We start from the raw sequence: 13,307 nt of genomic DNA, 5'->3' as shown, positions 1-13,307 counted from the left end.
AATTATTATATTTTTTTTCATTTGTAATTAAATAATACTAATACAAAATTAAAGAATAATTAAAATTTTGAGTTGTTACAGTAATAGTAATAATTTTCTTTAATGGAACATGAAATTTATATAAACATATGGGTTTCTATAAATTTATATATAGAGTGAATTATCATTATTAATTGAAAAAGTTTTAGATCACAAAAATCGATAACAGAATTAGACACAACTCTATTGAGTTCTATTTTTTTTTTGTGAGTCTCACACTCATATAAAATGATTATATCCAATTCTATAATTAATTTTTATATAAGTAAAAGACTTGTATGATAGAAACTAATATAAATGCTCACTTTATAGACCAATTACTCTTATATGTTTATTTTTGTTAGTATATTTAATTAAATTAAGAATGCAATGCCAAGACCATCTTCCCAAACAGAAACATAGGCTAATGAGCTATGCCCTATGGTTTTCTAAGTAGGGTTGGGCATCATACTCATAATACATACAAATGAATCTTGTGGCATAATAGGTTGGTCTAGTGTAACTTGTTATAAGTTAAAAATTAATAATTAAAAAATAGAAATTAAAGCACTTGTGCCCCAAATTTTTACATAATTAACTTATTTAAATTATTTTTATCTAATAAATTATGAGTAAAAATACATCAAATAGTTTGGCACATATTTTGAAATAGCTACTTATTCTGTACCAAACACACATTAGTTTGCAAAGCTATGCCCAGATCTCTCTTCAAAGGAATCAAGAATTACCTACAAGAGACGCAAAAGAATCCCCATTATCATCTCCTACTATCAAACTTCATTAGCACTAGCAGTGATTCTCAGTCTCCCCGAGGAAATGACTTCAAATCATGGACCAATCTCATTTCATTTCTCGCCCAAAATGCCACAAACTCAGAGATGGCAATGGTTGAGTCCTCTCAAATGCTCAACTCTGGTGCCAAGCCTAATGGCCATGCTCTGGTCCACCTGTTCCGAACATGCGCAAAAATTGGTTGCCATTCTTATGGCCTACAGCTTCATTGCTACGTCCTTCGATCTGGGTTTGTCACCAATGTGTTTGTCTCCACTTCCCTCATCAATTTCTATCTGAAATTTGAGTCTTTGAATGATGCCCATAAAGTGTTTGTTGAAATTCCTCATCCAAGTGTAGTTTCTTGGAATTCTTTGATTTCTGGGTATGTGCATTCTGGGCTGTTGTCGAAGGCGTTGAGTGTGTTTGTTAAGTTGGATAGGTCTGAGATTTGTGCTGATTCATTCTCATTTACGGCCACTTTAGCTGCTTGTGGGCAACTAAGGTTTTCACAATTGGGGAAATCAATTCACTCCAAGATTGTGAAAGTTGGTGTGGAATTTAGTGTTTTTGTTGCAAATTGCTTGATTGACATGTATGGAAAATGTGGGTATGTTAAAGAGGCGATCTGGGTATTCAACGAGATTACTGATAAGGATATCATTTCTTGGAATTCAATTATCGCAGCAAGTGCTAGGAACCGAAAACTTGAACAAGCAGTCAGTTTTTTTCATCAGATGCCGAATCCTGATATAATTTCATATAATGAATTAATCAACGGAATTGCACAGTTTGGGAACATGGATGATGCCACTGGGATTTTATCAAATATGCCGAACCCAAATTCATCTTCGTGGAATTCAATAATAACAGGGTATGTGAACCGGGATCAAGCACGCGAAGCCCTGGACTTCTTCAGTAATATGCACTCGAATGATATAGAAATGGATCAGTTCACATTTTCCAGCATATTAAGCGGCATTGCAAGTATCTCAGCTCTTACATGGGGGATTTTGATCCATTGTTGCACGATAAAGTGTGGTTTGGATACATCTGTTGTTGTTGGGAGTGCGCTAATTGATATGTACTCCAAATGTGGACAGGTAGAGAATGCCGAATCAATTTTTAAGTCTTTACCCAAAAGGAATTTGGTAACATGGAATGCAATGATATCCTGCTTTGCTCACAATGGCAATTCAATCAAGGTTATAAAGCTCTATGAACAGTTGAAAATGGTGAAAGATTTGAACCCTGATGGCATCACCTTTCTTAATGTCTTATCAGCATGTTGGCATAATCAAACGCCATTACAGGTTGCAAATCAGTACTTTGACTCAATGATCAAGGATTATGGGATTGATGCCACGCCTGAGCACTGTGCTTCAATGATTAGGTTAATGGGAAAATGGGGAGAGGTGTGGAGGGCAGAGAGGATGATATGTGACCTAGGGTTCAGATCATGTGGCTTGGTCTGGAGGGCTTTGCTCGGTGCTTCTGGAACTTGTGGGGATCTAAAAGTTGCAGAGTTAGCCGCTGCTAAGGTGATTGAGTTGGAGGGGAATAAGGAGTTTGTTTATGTTATGTTGTCCAACATTTATGCATCTTATGGGAAATGGAGCGAGGTGAGCGTGGTTAGAGAGCTGATGAGGCGGAGAAGTGTAAGGAAAGAAGTTGGTTGTAGCTGGATTGAGATAGATAATGTGGTAACAACTTTATCCATGTTGTGATGGGATTGATAATCTAATTGGTAAGCAGGAATTTTTCTGTGAAAAACCTGAAATTTTGATGGTGGCTGAATTGCTGATCTTGTCCTCCCGTGCAAGGTTTGAATTTGACAAAACTGCTAGCCTGACAAGAGAATCTAGTTCCCTTCGATTTGTTATGACCATGTGACTATCGTGTGATAAATGGTTTGGTGAAATTGAAAAGCAATGGTGCCTGTTGAAGCAATGGGAGTGATGACAGCTATTGGTGCTTTGTTGTGATGCCTTGGATTATCTGCTGATTTTGTGACAGTAGATCATGTGGAGCTATTTTTGAATTAGGTACTTCACAGTGAAATTGCCTTACAGGATAAGAAGCACGGATATAAACACGCAATTGCTTAAAAAAAACAAGACATGGCATGCGGAGGACACGAACCCATCATTTGAACTTGTTTCATGAAGTAAATCTGTGGAAGATATGTGCACTTATACTTTTCCCGTAACCTTTTTGTAATCAAGAGTCCAAAGAAAGCAATTTTCCATGTGTTGCTTTATCGTTACAATTTTGGCTCACTTTTATGTATGAATATAACGAACTTTCTTTGGAGATGGTAAAAATTAACAATATGATGATTATGTCAAAATGATAACTTTATTCACACCACTAAAAAAATTTTAAAAAAATCTTACAAAAATGATGTGACAACGTCATTTTTGTAAATAAAACTCATTTTCATAATGTTTTAATTTAAATTGAAAGGTCCACTTTGAGGCGCCATATACACATATTATTTTGTATGAAATTTTAGGCAAATTTTATGCTCTTATATCAATGCTAATGTCAAATTATGACATTTGCACTGTGTGAGTAGAATTACCGAAAATATTTAACATTTTTGGCACATGTCAAAATTTAAGGTAATGTTGAGTTTTAAAATTCTGATTTGAGAATAGAATTATATTTTAAATTTGTGAATTTTATACTTATACTTTAAGTGTAAAAAATTTATTTGGTTATAAGTTTTGAAAAGTGTTTTAAATAAAATTTGAAAATTTTAATATGACCTATGATATTTAATTTAAAAATTTACAACTCATAACTAAATATATAATTTAAAATTCTATTCAAAGATCATAAAATTTTTTTAAAAAATTCAAAAAATATTTTTTATTTAAAATATAAAAATAATAAGTGCCAAAAAAAAAAAAACGAACATTGTTCCGGTTAACCTGCCGGCCTTCCAAAAGAATGACCAGGTAGATGTGTTTTCAACCGTGGATGTAAAATCAATTTTTGAAAGCTCTCACCAAACACCGCACTCAAACTAAGGGATATAATTAATTTTACAAAGCTCTACCAAACATAGCCTAAATTTCACAATGCAATTTTAGGGCATCTCTAATGCTGAGTAGTCAAAATAGCATGCTACATTACTACTATTTTTACAATTTCTTCACAAAAAATGGAATGCAAATGACATTTGAAATTCCCATCAAAAGAGAGAAAACTCCTGCTAAAATTTGACAAACTATCAAAATTTGAAAATTCAAATGACAACTGCATTTGAATTCTTTCTTCATCCAATTGAAATTAATAATAACCCATTAGATATGCTCTCATTTAACCAACAATTAACATTAAACATCAACCATTTGGAACAAAACTGCGGGTTCTTGGCGAGAAATAAAAGAGACCACTCCAAAGGGCAATAAGTGATTAAGCAACTCAGAATTTAGAACAATTTGGACGTCAACACTTCACAACCAATTAAATAACATATAAAAATAATAAAGGCTAGTTCTTCGTACTTATTTTTCACGTAACACGTCCATCGGAGTTGTGCATGATCAGAATTAGTTTTTCAGCTATGTAAAATTCAAGCAGTTCTCCAAAATGGATGAGAATTTGTCAGGATGAATTACAAAACCTTGCTTTTTCCAATCATGTGAAGACAACTTTTTTCTCATAGCAACCGTCTCTGCTAACAGTCACCTTGGAACAGACTCACCAAGCTCTAATTCACCAAACAAACAAAACTTGTATCAAAAACCAATAATGTAAACCAACCTGATGCATGATGGTTATTAATAAGACTTCTGGACACCCAAAAATATGAAAGAAAAAATGAAGTTAAACCCAACCCCCACTTCATTAGCATTCAAATGATTTTGCTTCCAGAAGATTATACAAATCGCTACATATCTATTCTATAAATGATGTATGACAGGACATGTGATCTATTGAGTTCTGTGGAAATCCTTCCAACTAAGAGCAAAGATGACAGAGCCCACCTCCAGAAATGGCACAATGTCTCACGTTCCATCAAATTCATCTGGAAAAGGAGCAGGCTTTGTTACTAATGGCATTCATATTAACTATACATGATCTCTCAATGCATCACATTCAAACTAAAACAGATGTTCATAAATCTGGTTTTGGTTGTCCGATAATTTCTTTCTTCAGACCCAGCTCTTTCAGTACAGATCAAGATAAATAATGGCAGTGACGCCACAAGCATAAACTGTAGACCCAAACACATAGTATCTGTCACATAATGACATTTAATGTACGGCAAAAACAAGCCTCTCAATGCTTCATGAATATAACCTGTTATTCCTCCTCAAAAACCCACCCACACACTCTCTCAGAATACACAAAGCTAAAATTTTGGTATGGGGTTCTGGCCCTAACCTTTCTCTTGGGTTACAAGAATCCTAAATTTAGGGAAGTATATGGATACACTTCCTTTGTAATCCATACAGAACAGAAAAAATACATCCAAAGAATAAATGCTTATAACATCATCATGCAAGAAATATGTCTATCGCTAATATATGAAATTGAGGTTAATATGCAGAAAAATTGGAGGTCCAACCAAGCACTAAAAATCAAAAAGGCAAACCTAAACAGTACCATGATTGAACAACATGAATCACATAATGGAATAATTAAAAGTACACTTGCAAGACAGACAAAATTACTTCCACCAAAGAAAAGAGATTCACAGGTCTTAGATTTAAAGGACTGGCAGTTACTTCAGGAAAAATTGAGAGGATATATGCAATCAATACAATGTGCAAATCGTTTAAACTCTCGAAGTATGTCAACTCCCCCACACCCTAAATCTACCCAATACATAATTTAATGGTTTTAAACTGTTAACAGAACATTCATACTTGGTAATGAGGCACAGAATCATAATTGACAGGTCTTGTGAAATCCCAGATATTTCTTTCAAGCATGGAAATTCATGTGCCTGCAGGAACCAAATATGCCAGTCAGAAACCCGATCACGTCATTTCTCCAAGAACATTCCCAATTTGTTCACAATGGAGGTTGTCCAAAAGATTGGACAAAACTTAGGAGCGTCATATGTTTCTAACTTCAACCTTCATTTATCCAGAAAAGAAATTATCAGGTTCTATTACAGAGATTAAAGCAAAATCAAACCAGAAAAGGTCAATAAAATAATGACTGAGTGTAAAATTGGACAATCCACAATAGAATGGATGAAACTACGACCCAAATCACACTCAGATTATTGGCAAACTGTCTCGCCCCCCCCCCCCCTCTCTCTCTCTCTCTCTCTCTCTCTCTCTCTCTCACACACACACACACACACACATGCACACGCACACATTCATATGTACATAATACATATATGCACAGTCTATTATTTTAAGCGCAGATGTGCACATGAAGTTTGTGTATAACAAAATTGGACATATATATATATATATATAAATCAGGGCACAGGGGCTCATATGTGAAAGGGATTACAAGAGTGCAATGAGAGTATCACGACTTATTAGATTGAACAAAAGAGAAGACTTTTGCCAGAAACATCAACACGTTTGACCTTGCAGCCAAGACACCCTGATTCATAATCTTCAAAGAGAGGACTTTCATTTTCTATTCCTTCTTTTGGAAAACAACACAGCAAAATTTGTCCAACAAATTTGTGGTTTTTTTTTTGTCTTTGTAGAACTATGAATTGCCACTTGTATCCCTTTGTCTGTAATACAATTTAATTTGTTTTTGTTTAATAAAAAAAATCCTCTTTTTCTCTTTTTTATGGTTAAAAATTCTGTTTGTGCAGAGACATTACCACTATGTTTGGATACTGTTTGTACCACATTTTATTTTTCTATCGATTGTGGTCTATTAGATAGGGCCAAGCTCGATTATGGTTTGTCGATTGAAATTATAAACTATTTTCAAAGAATAACTTTAACCACATTTGTTTTTATTATTTCTGTCGATAGGTATGCTGACATGGCATGACAAGTATGCTAGTAACGTGGCATGGAAGAGATGATGATATGGCTTGAAAAGATTAAATAAAGCCAATAAAGATATTTGTTGAAATCAATTAGAAACCATATGTTAAAATCGGGGGGATTAATATCAAGTCAAAGCACAAAATCTGCAAGTAGTTCCTATGAAGATACGGTATATGGTTGAATGGAGCAAAGATCAAGGAAAATCATGGGTTGATAGTTACGACATGAAGTGACCAAGCAAGTATAAAAGAAGGACTTGAAGAATGAAAAAAGATGATCTCAATCATCAAGAATACTCGCAAAGAGTCTATCTAGGAGTAGCTTAACTTAGCATTCTAGGAGTAGTTTAAACTGGTAGCTTTTTCCAACCCCCACTTCTCTTCTTTCTGTCGATTACAGTATTTCTTCAATTTTTTGTTCTTCGATTTTTTGTTCTTGTTTACGTTCTTGTAACTAGTGACAAGTGACAATTCATTCAAATTAATACATATTTTGTTTTGTTCCATCTTTTCTTTACCTAATTACCTCCAAGGAAGTCCTTAATCTGTTGAAGGCATAAAACTCAATCACAAAGCTTGATTTTTATTTGTATTTACTTAAAGATTGGTTTAAGTTTGTCGATCAAATTATTGTCGATTAGGCTTAAACTAAATTTTTACCAACAGATACCTAGGAGAGAAAAATAAAAGAAACGATTTGTTAAGTTAGGAGAGAAAAGATTAGGATTTCTCCCCCTTTCGTTTGGTTAAGCTGGATTGGATACCATTATTTCTTTTCGCTCCTAATCTCTCCAATTTTCGAGTGATTAAAAAAAGAAATCGATTTCTCTCCATTTCATTTCTCCTCATATATCTCATCCTCTTTAGTAATCCAAACAAGTGATTGAGAAATCTGTTTCTTTTGTTTTTCTCTCCAAATCACACAATCCAAAAAGACTGTAAATGGCAAATTGAACAAAATTAGGGGAACAACAACAGTTGATGAATGATGTTTGGTAAATGGAGAAGCAAAGCAGAGCAGAGCTACTCACATCATAGTAAAATAACAAAAATGTACATTAGAGGTCGGGAGAGGTACGGCAGAGTGTACCCTGTGAAAGTGCTCTGCTATTCCTGGAAGTTGAGCTCAAGTGCGATGTCATCCTAGCTGCCGCAACCCTACTATGTAGAGGCAACAAAGACTCCACGCACCCAACCTCTGCCAGAGTTCTATTTATTCACCACAACGAACCACAAATCAGTAGTAACAATCACAATTATCACAAATCAAAAACATCAAAATATATACATATATATAAAAGTGTATGAATGAATGGAGTGACCTGGAGGAGAATCGGCGGAATGGAGAGGAAGTGGATCTGGATGGGAGAGGGAGCCTTGTTGACGAAGTTGGAGGTCTGTCAATGGAAGCTGAAGAAGGTGTTCGGAGATTCGATTTAATGGCGGATTTGAGGGAAGATATGGATGTTCTGTTGATCAATCTGTTGCATTTTGAAGCCATTTCAAGACCAGAAAAAGAAGCTTCCGAGTTTCCAAGAACACCAAATTGGCGGTTTAGGGTTTTTTTTTTTTTTAAGATTCAAATGAAAATGAGAACAAAGCAAAGCAGCTCTTTTTAGGGTTTTAGCAAAAGCAAAGCAGCTCTTTTTTCTAATGGAGTTTGCCTGTCACGCTCGCAGTGTCACAGTCGGGTGACACAAACGCCTTGTAATTGGTTAATGTGCAATTAAGGGTATAAATCTGGTCCGGCTCGATTCAGGCCCTGGCCCGACATGGTCGGGTCTCGCGGACTCCTACCAAAATTCGGGATGGTTGAAGAGTTAAAAAAATTAGGCCCAAGTCCAGGCTCAAGCCCAAGGATATTCGGGCCTTGGGCGGGCCTGACTTTTTCTCTTTTTTTTTTCTTTTTAATTTTTTTTACTAAAATTTTATTATTTTTTTATTAAAAAAGATACAGGTTCTCAGGTGGGCTAGGCCTTGAGTGGGCCTTAAGCAGGCAGATAGACTGGGCCACGGATCGGGCCGAGCTAAGTTTTAAATTGATGACCCAAATCCAAACCCAAACCCAAGCCCATGGGCCCGAACCTAAACAAGTTGGGTTCACCCCAGGGCGTAGGCAGGCTTCAAGCCACGCCCATTTTTACACTCCTATGTAGCCTTGCTCAAGTCTCTTTTATTTATTTATTTATTATTAATATTAGGCTTCGTTTAATTTTTAAATTTTTTTTGTTAAAATATGAGATAAAAAAATTAATGTGTTTAGAATAATTTTTTGATTTTTTATGAAAAGATATACAAAAAGTATAAAGAAAATAATATTTTTGACTTCTTTATATAGGTTGTTAGCTTTTTAATTTTTTTAATAATTTTTTTACTTTTAGACTAAAATATTGAGTTGTCAAATGAGACTTTATTATAAATTGGCCATTTTAATAGTCAATTTTTAAGTACGAAATAAACCTAGGAATTAATATGGATTTTATTTTAAAAAATTACACTTTAGTGCATTTTTTTTTAAATGTAAATTAATGATAAATTTTATTAATTTTAATAACTAAAATTATAAATTTTTGTGTGAATTTATAAATATTTTATGAAGAGGTTATTGATTTATAATTTTTTGGAAAAATTACAGCAAATTTTTTTTTTCCAGAGTTTAGCGTGTTTTTTACATTAAATCCCAACATTTTAATTTTAACAATTTAACCCCGGAATTTTTAACTATGTCCCAATGTTGACCCTCTGTTTGTTTCTGTTTATTTCTGTTAATTTTTTACACTTATTTGATACACGTATTACCTTTTGATTCGTCTATAATTATTATAATTATTTTATTTATAAATTATTTATTTTTTCTCTCAGCTCACTTTGTCTCTCACTTATTTGATTCGTTCTTATACTTTCTCTCTCTCTCTCTCTCTCTGCAAATCCATTTATATCCAATACATACACACACATTATATATATATATGTGTGTGTGTGTAAACTGACCTGAACCCACCTTGGTCGAGGCGGTTGGCAACGGAGAAAGATGAGGTGACGGGGCAGAGGAGGGGGTAGGTAAAACGGAAAGTGGGCTTCTGATCTACTAGAGCTGTGCGTTTCCGGGAGAGTTTCCTGTAGAGAATGGCGAGAAAGAAGGGACAGGCGATGGTGAGGGCTCCAACGAGGATGGGTGGGATGAGGTTGAAATGAGGATCTGAGTTATGTGAGGGGAGGTCGGTGAGTGGTTTCGACAGTTGTGGCGTCAAAAAATCTAAGAATGATGGCGGCTGCGGTGATAATCAAGCTCAATTTGCCGGTGCCGCGTTCGCTGGCGACGACGATGCGAACGCCGAAGCTTGCCTTCGCAGCTGCGCCACCTCCAGCCATTCACACTACACACAGATTTCCAAAACCCTTATTTATATAAAAAAATATTTATATACAAACATCACAGCTGTATCTATATATATGTGTGTGAATATGTGAGAGAGAGAGAGAGAGAGAGAGATTGAAGAAGATGCTTAGAAAAGAAGATTTACCCTTTGGTGCAGACGGGGTTTGTGTTAGATGAGACCTCGATTGTGGTTGATAACCTTTTGGATTGATTTTGAAGAGATCTAGAGAGAGAGAGAGATAGAGAGCTGATAAAAATAAAAATAAAAAAGTAATTTAGAAATAAAATAATTATAATAATTATGGATGAATCAAAAAGTGACACGTGTATCAAATAATTGTAAAAAGTTAATACAAACAAACGGAAACAGATGGAGGGTCAACATTAAGATACGGTTAAAAATTTAGGATTTAAATTGTTAAAATTAAAATGTTGGAGTTTAATGTGAAAAACACGCTAAATCCTAGGGGATTTTTTGTAATTTCTCCTCTCTTTTTTTCAATTTTTATTTTTTTATGGTCTATAATTGTGATGGGTAAGAACTTGCCCCATGTAGGGGAAAAAATATGCCAATCAATCTTGATGGCTAAGTACAAATATAACTAAAATGAAGAGTTTGCGCAAAAAAAAATTTCACTCGAGCCTTTGTTTGGTAGAATCCCCTCATTATATTTGTTTCTATATATCTCTTTTGTCATCTTAAAACAATCATTCTTTTTATCTGGATCATACCTATTAATATTTTTTAGATAGATCTAATTTACAAATTTAGAGAATAATCTAATTCATGTGTCTTATGTATAAATGATCCACGTAATGGTCTATCTCAAAAATAAACAGATCGATTGAGAACCTGCATATCACAAATCTTAGTAGAACTATTTGTTTTATTAGAAGAGTTTCCCAATCACCATAGCAACAATTTCCAATTTTGAGTGAATAATCAAAAAGAAGAAAATGAAAGGCCAATTAAAAACAAAAAACAAAACTGTTGCAAATATATGAACAATTGTTTAATGGCATTGCAAGTTGAAAAGAATTTCTTTACTTCCTTTTGAGTGTAAATGTATACAATGTATGTGAACAAAAATTAAAACAAAAAAAGATTTTAAAAAAGAAGGAAAAAATGTATGAATCACGCACACATGGTCAATGCCAAAACTATCATGACCCAATATATGGCCCACATATACGAGATTGTTTCCACTCTGACGGCCCAACTTGAAGACGTGTCTGACTCCAACAAAGAGCTAAACTTGAAATTTGGGTTTGACCCGTACAAAGCCTGGACCCCTTCCACATCATCCAGCTTAAGGTCCACCTTCTTCGTCCTCGGACTCAAACTCGGGTACATAACCGCTTCTTTAACAGGCGTGTGGGCTAACCCGAGTACATGCCCGATCTCATGGGTCGCCACCGATTCCAAATCAACGGCCACCTTTGATTTTTGCGACCCAAAATCAACGGCCCACGTCTCCGCCGCGTCCAGGTGGAACCTCCCGTTTTCCGGCGAGAAAGCGTGGGCCAGGATTCCCAACACCCCATCGAACGGCTCTCCGTCGCCGTGATCGCCGTGATAAAACCCAATTTTAATATCCGCCGTCCAATAATCCTCCGCCGGCGTGAAGTTCACCGGAATCACCGCGGACCACCGCGAAAACGCCCTCTAAAAAACCGAGTAAAAATTCAATGTAACGGTAATACTAAAAATGATTGGACGATGATATCACTGTTGTATTCAAGTTTTGTACCTGAAAAACCGAATCTATATCGGATTGAGATAAATAATCGATTGTGTAGTCCGGCGAGAAGGCGTACGATAAGTTCATCGGAGTAGACGGTCGGACCCACCTCGGTTTGCCTTCGAAGTACGCGTAGTGACGTGTCACGTGCAGCGCCCGCGACTTGTCGTCGGAGATGCCGCACCGAGGGGAGATGATCTGGGTCACGGTGTCGGAGTCGAGTTTTCCCGTGACGGCGAGTCCGAGGTTCTTCTGGTACGAAAGGACGGCGTTTTCGAAGCGATCATCGAAGGAATCGGTGAAGTTTGTTTCGGGGATCGGGTCGAGGTACCCAAACCGCTGGAAGTACTTCTTCAGCTCCGACATGCCGGTGACGTGGCAGCCCTTGCTGGCGTCGACAAATCGGGTGAAGTTGAGCCACGTGTCGTATTGGGTGGCGGTTAATTCGGTTACAGGGTCTGGTATTGGTCTGGCGGGAAAACCAGGAGGGAGGGAAAGGAGGAAGAGGAGGGAGAAGAAGAAGAAGAGGGGGGTAAAAGAGTCATAAAAGAAAAATAGAAACATGGTATGGTGTGGTGGTAGTTATTTTGGGATTTGAGCCTTTTGGGGGTTTTGGAGGGGTGGAGAAAGATTTATTAGGACTAAAGAAAATTTGAAGACTAGTCTGCTGTACAAATATATATAGATACATATATGTTGCAATGATATATAAGGTGTGTTTTTGTGGGAAACATAGTTAAAGATAAGATGGATACACAAGAAATGAAGGGAAAGTTGGGAAGATTCTTTGGTGTGCGCCTTCTCAAATCAGATTCTGACTTTTATGGTGCAATGGTGGGTGAACCACTGGCTCTCTCTCTCTCCTCTTTAATTTTACTAGATTTTGTTTAAAGACTAATTTTGGAGGTCTTCAGGTTTACATGTCTACTTACTTTTCTTTTCTTTGTTGATTTTGTTACTTTGCCTTCGTTTGAAAAAAACTTGTTTAGTTTATTTTTTTTTATTGTATTAGTATGACTAAAAATATTTCATTTGAAATAAATTTTTATTTTTTATAATTTTGTGGGAGAAAAAGTAAAATAATTATAATTTAAATATAATATTTTGTATTATTAATTTTTTAACTTATTTTATCTTTTAGTGAGCTAATTTAATCCTAACCAACTTGTCAAACAGAGCCTTTGTGCGTGGAGAAGTTATTTGATGGTTTGGGACATACTTTTTATGTGGTGTCTTAAAAATATTGTGATTGGTGGAAAGAACAACTTACGCTTCTGTGTTGGGTGGTCATGAAAAATAGCAGAAGGTATGATGTTTGGTGATTGATGAGAAGTGTTGTCAGGCGATGCTCTTGGACCTCTAAATAATTTTTTGTGCAAGGCATTTG

General features: G+C 35.6%; 3 protein-coding genes and 1 long non-coding RNA gene across 5 annotated transcripts; 1 reads left to right on the top strand and 3 right to left on the bottom strand.

The window, feature by feature from the left end:
• The first annotated feature begins 567 nt into the window (after window positions 1-567).
• Window positions 568-3,141, top strand: LOC114270848 (Pentatricopeptide repeat (PPR) superfamily protein). Its single transcript, XM_028212477.2, has one exon. The coding sequence runs from the start codon at window positions 732-734 to the stop codon at window positions 2,535-2,537; it is 1,806 nt and encodes a 601-aa protein (XP_028068278.2). The 5' UTR covers window positions 568-731; the 3' UTR covers window positions 2,538-3,141.
• Window positions 3,142-4,181: 1,040 nt separating this feature from the next.
• Window positions 4,182-8,424, bottom strand: LOC114270799 (uncharacterized). 2 transcript variants are annotated; one of them, XR_003632051.2, is made up of 4 exons: window positions 8,122-8,424; window positions 7,831-8,008; window positions 5,694-5,773; window positions 4,196-4,531 (listed from the first exon to the last, which is right to left on the bottom strand). XR_003632051.2 is itself a non-coding variant. In XM_028212452.2 (3 exons), the coding sequence occupies exons 1-3, from the start codon at window positions 8,298-8,300 to the stop codon at window positions 4,506-4,508; spliced, it is 324 nt and encodes a 107-aa protein (XP_028068253.2). In that variant the 5' UTR covers window positions 8,301-8,424; the 3' UTR covers window positions 4,182-4,505. The 2 variants fall into 2 exon arrangements, 1 of the variants encoding a protein (XP_028068253.2); XM_028212452.2 differs by lacking the exon at window positions 5,694-5,773 and having other exon boundaries at window positions 4,182-4,531; window positions 7,890-8,008.
• Window positions 8,425-9,146: 722 nt separating this feature from the next.
• Window positions 9,147-10,846, bottom strand: LOC145802966 (uncharacterized). Its single transcript, XR_014344863.1, has 2 exons — window positions 10,324-10,846; window positions 9,147-10,176 (listed from the first exon to the last, which is right to left on the bottom strand). It is a non-coding gene; the product is annotated as an uncharacterized LOC145802966 (long non-coding RNA).
• A 361-nt stretch (window positions 10,847-11,207) lies between these two features.
• Window positions 11,208-12,905, bottom strand: LOC114270791 (metalloendoproteinase 4-MMP). Its single transcript, XM_028212377.2, has 2 exons — window positions 11,930-12,905; window positions 11,208-11,844 (listed from the first exon to the last, which is right to left on the bottom strand). Exons 1-2 carry the CDS (start codon window positions 12,482-12,484, stop codon window positions 11,314-11,316), a joined length of 1,086 nt encoding a protein of 361 aa, XP_028068178.2. The 5' UTR covers window positions 12,485-12,905; the 3' UTR covers window positions 11,208-11,313.
• Between the last annotated feature and the right edge of the window lie 402 nt (window positions 12,906-13,307).

Source organism: Camellia sinensis, chromosome 11, assembly GCF_055761805.1.
Source record: "Camellia sinensis isolate YWXY chromosome 11, ASM5576180v1, whole genome shotgun sequence".
Taxonomy (NCBI): Eukaryota; Viridiplantae; Streptophyta; class Magnoliopsida; order Ericales; family Theaceae; genus Camellia; species Camellia sinensis.
The sequence above is the reverse complement of the archived record's forward strand: the minus strand, read 5'-3'. Positions and strand labels throughout refer to the sequence as shown.

What these genes read in the sequence shown, in the direction of transcription:
- LOC114270848 (XM_028212477.2), top strand. Translation starts at nt 732, where the DNA reads ATGCCCAGATCTCTCTTCAAAGGAATCAAGAATTACCTACAAGAGACG.
- LOC114270799 (XM_028212452.2), bottom strand. Translation starts at nt 8,300, where the DNA reads ATGGCTTCAAAATGCAACAGATTGATCAACAGAACATCCATATCTTCC. An exon ending in TTCCGCCGATTCTCCTCCAG is followed by an intron (nt 8,009 to 8,121) that starts GTCACTCCATTC and finishes GTGAATAAATAG; the next exon opens with AACTCTGGCAGAGGTTGGGT. An exon ending in TAGCAGAGCACTTTCACAGG is followed by an intron (nt 4,532 to 7,889) that starts GTACACTCTGCC and finishes TTGGTGAATTAG; the next exon opens with AGCTTGGTGAGTCTGTTCCA.
- LOC114270791 (XM_028212377.2), bottom strand. Translation starts at nt 12,484, where the DNA reads ATGTTTCTATTTTTCTTTTATGACTCTTTTACCCCCCTCTTCTTCTTC. An exon ending in ATATAGATTCGGTTTTTCAG is followed by an intron (nt 11,845 to 11,929) that starts GTACAAAACTTG and finishes TCGGTTTTTTAG; the next exon opens with AGGGCGTTTTCGCGGTGGTC.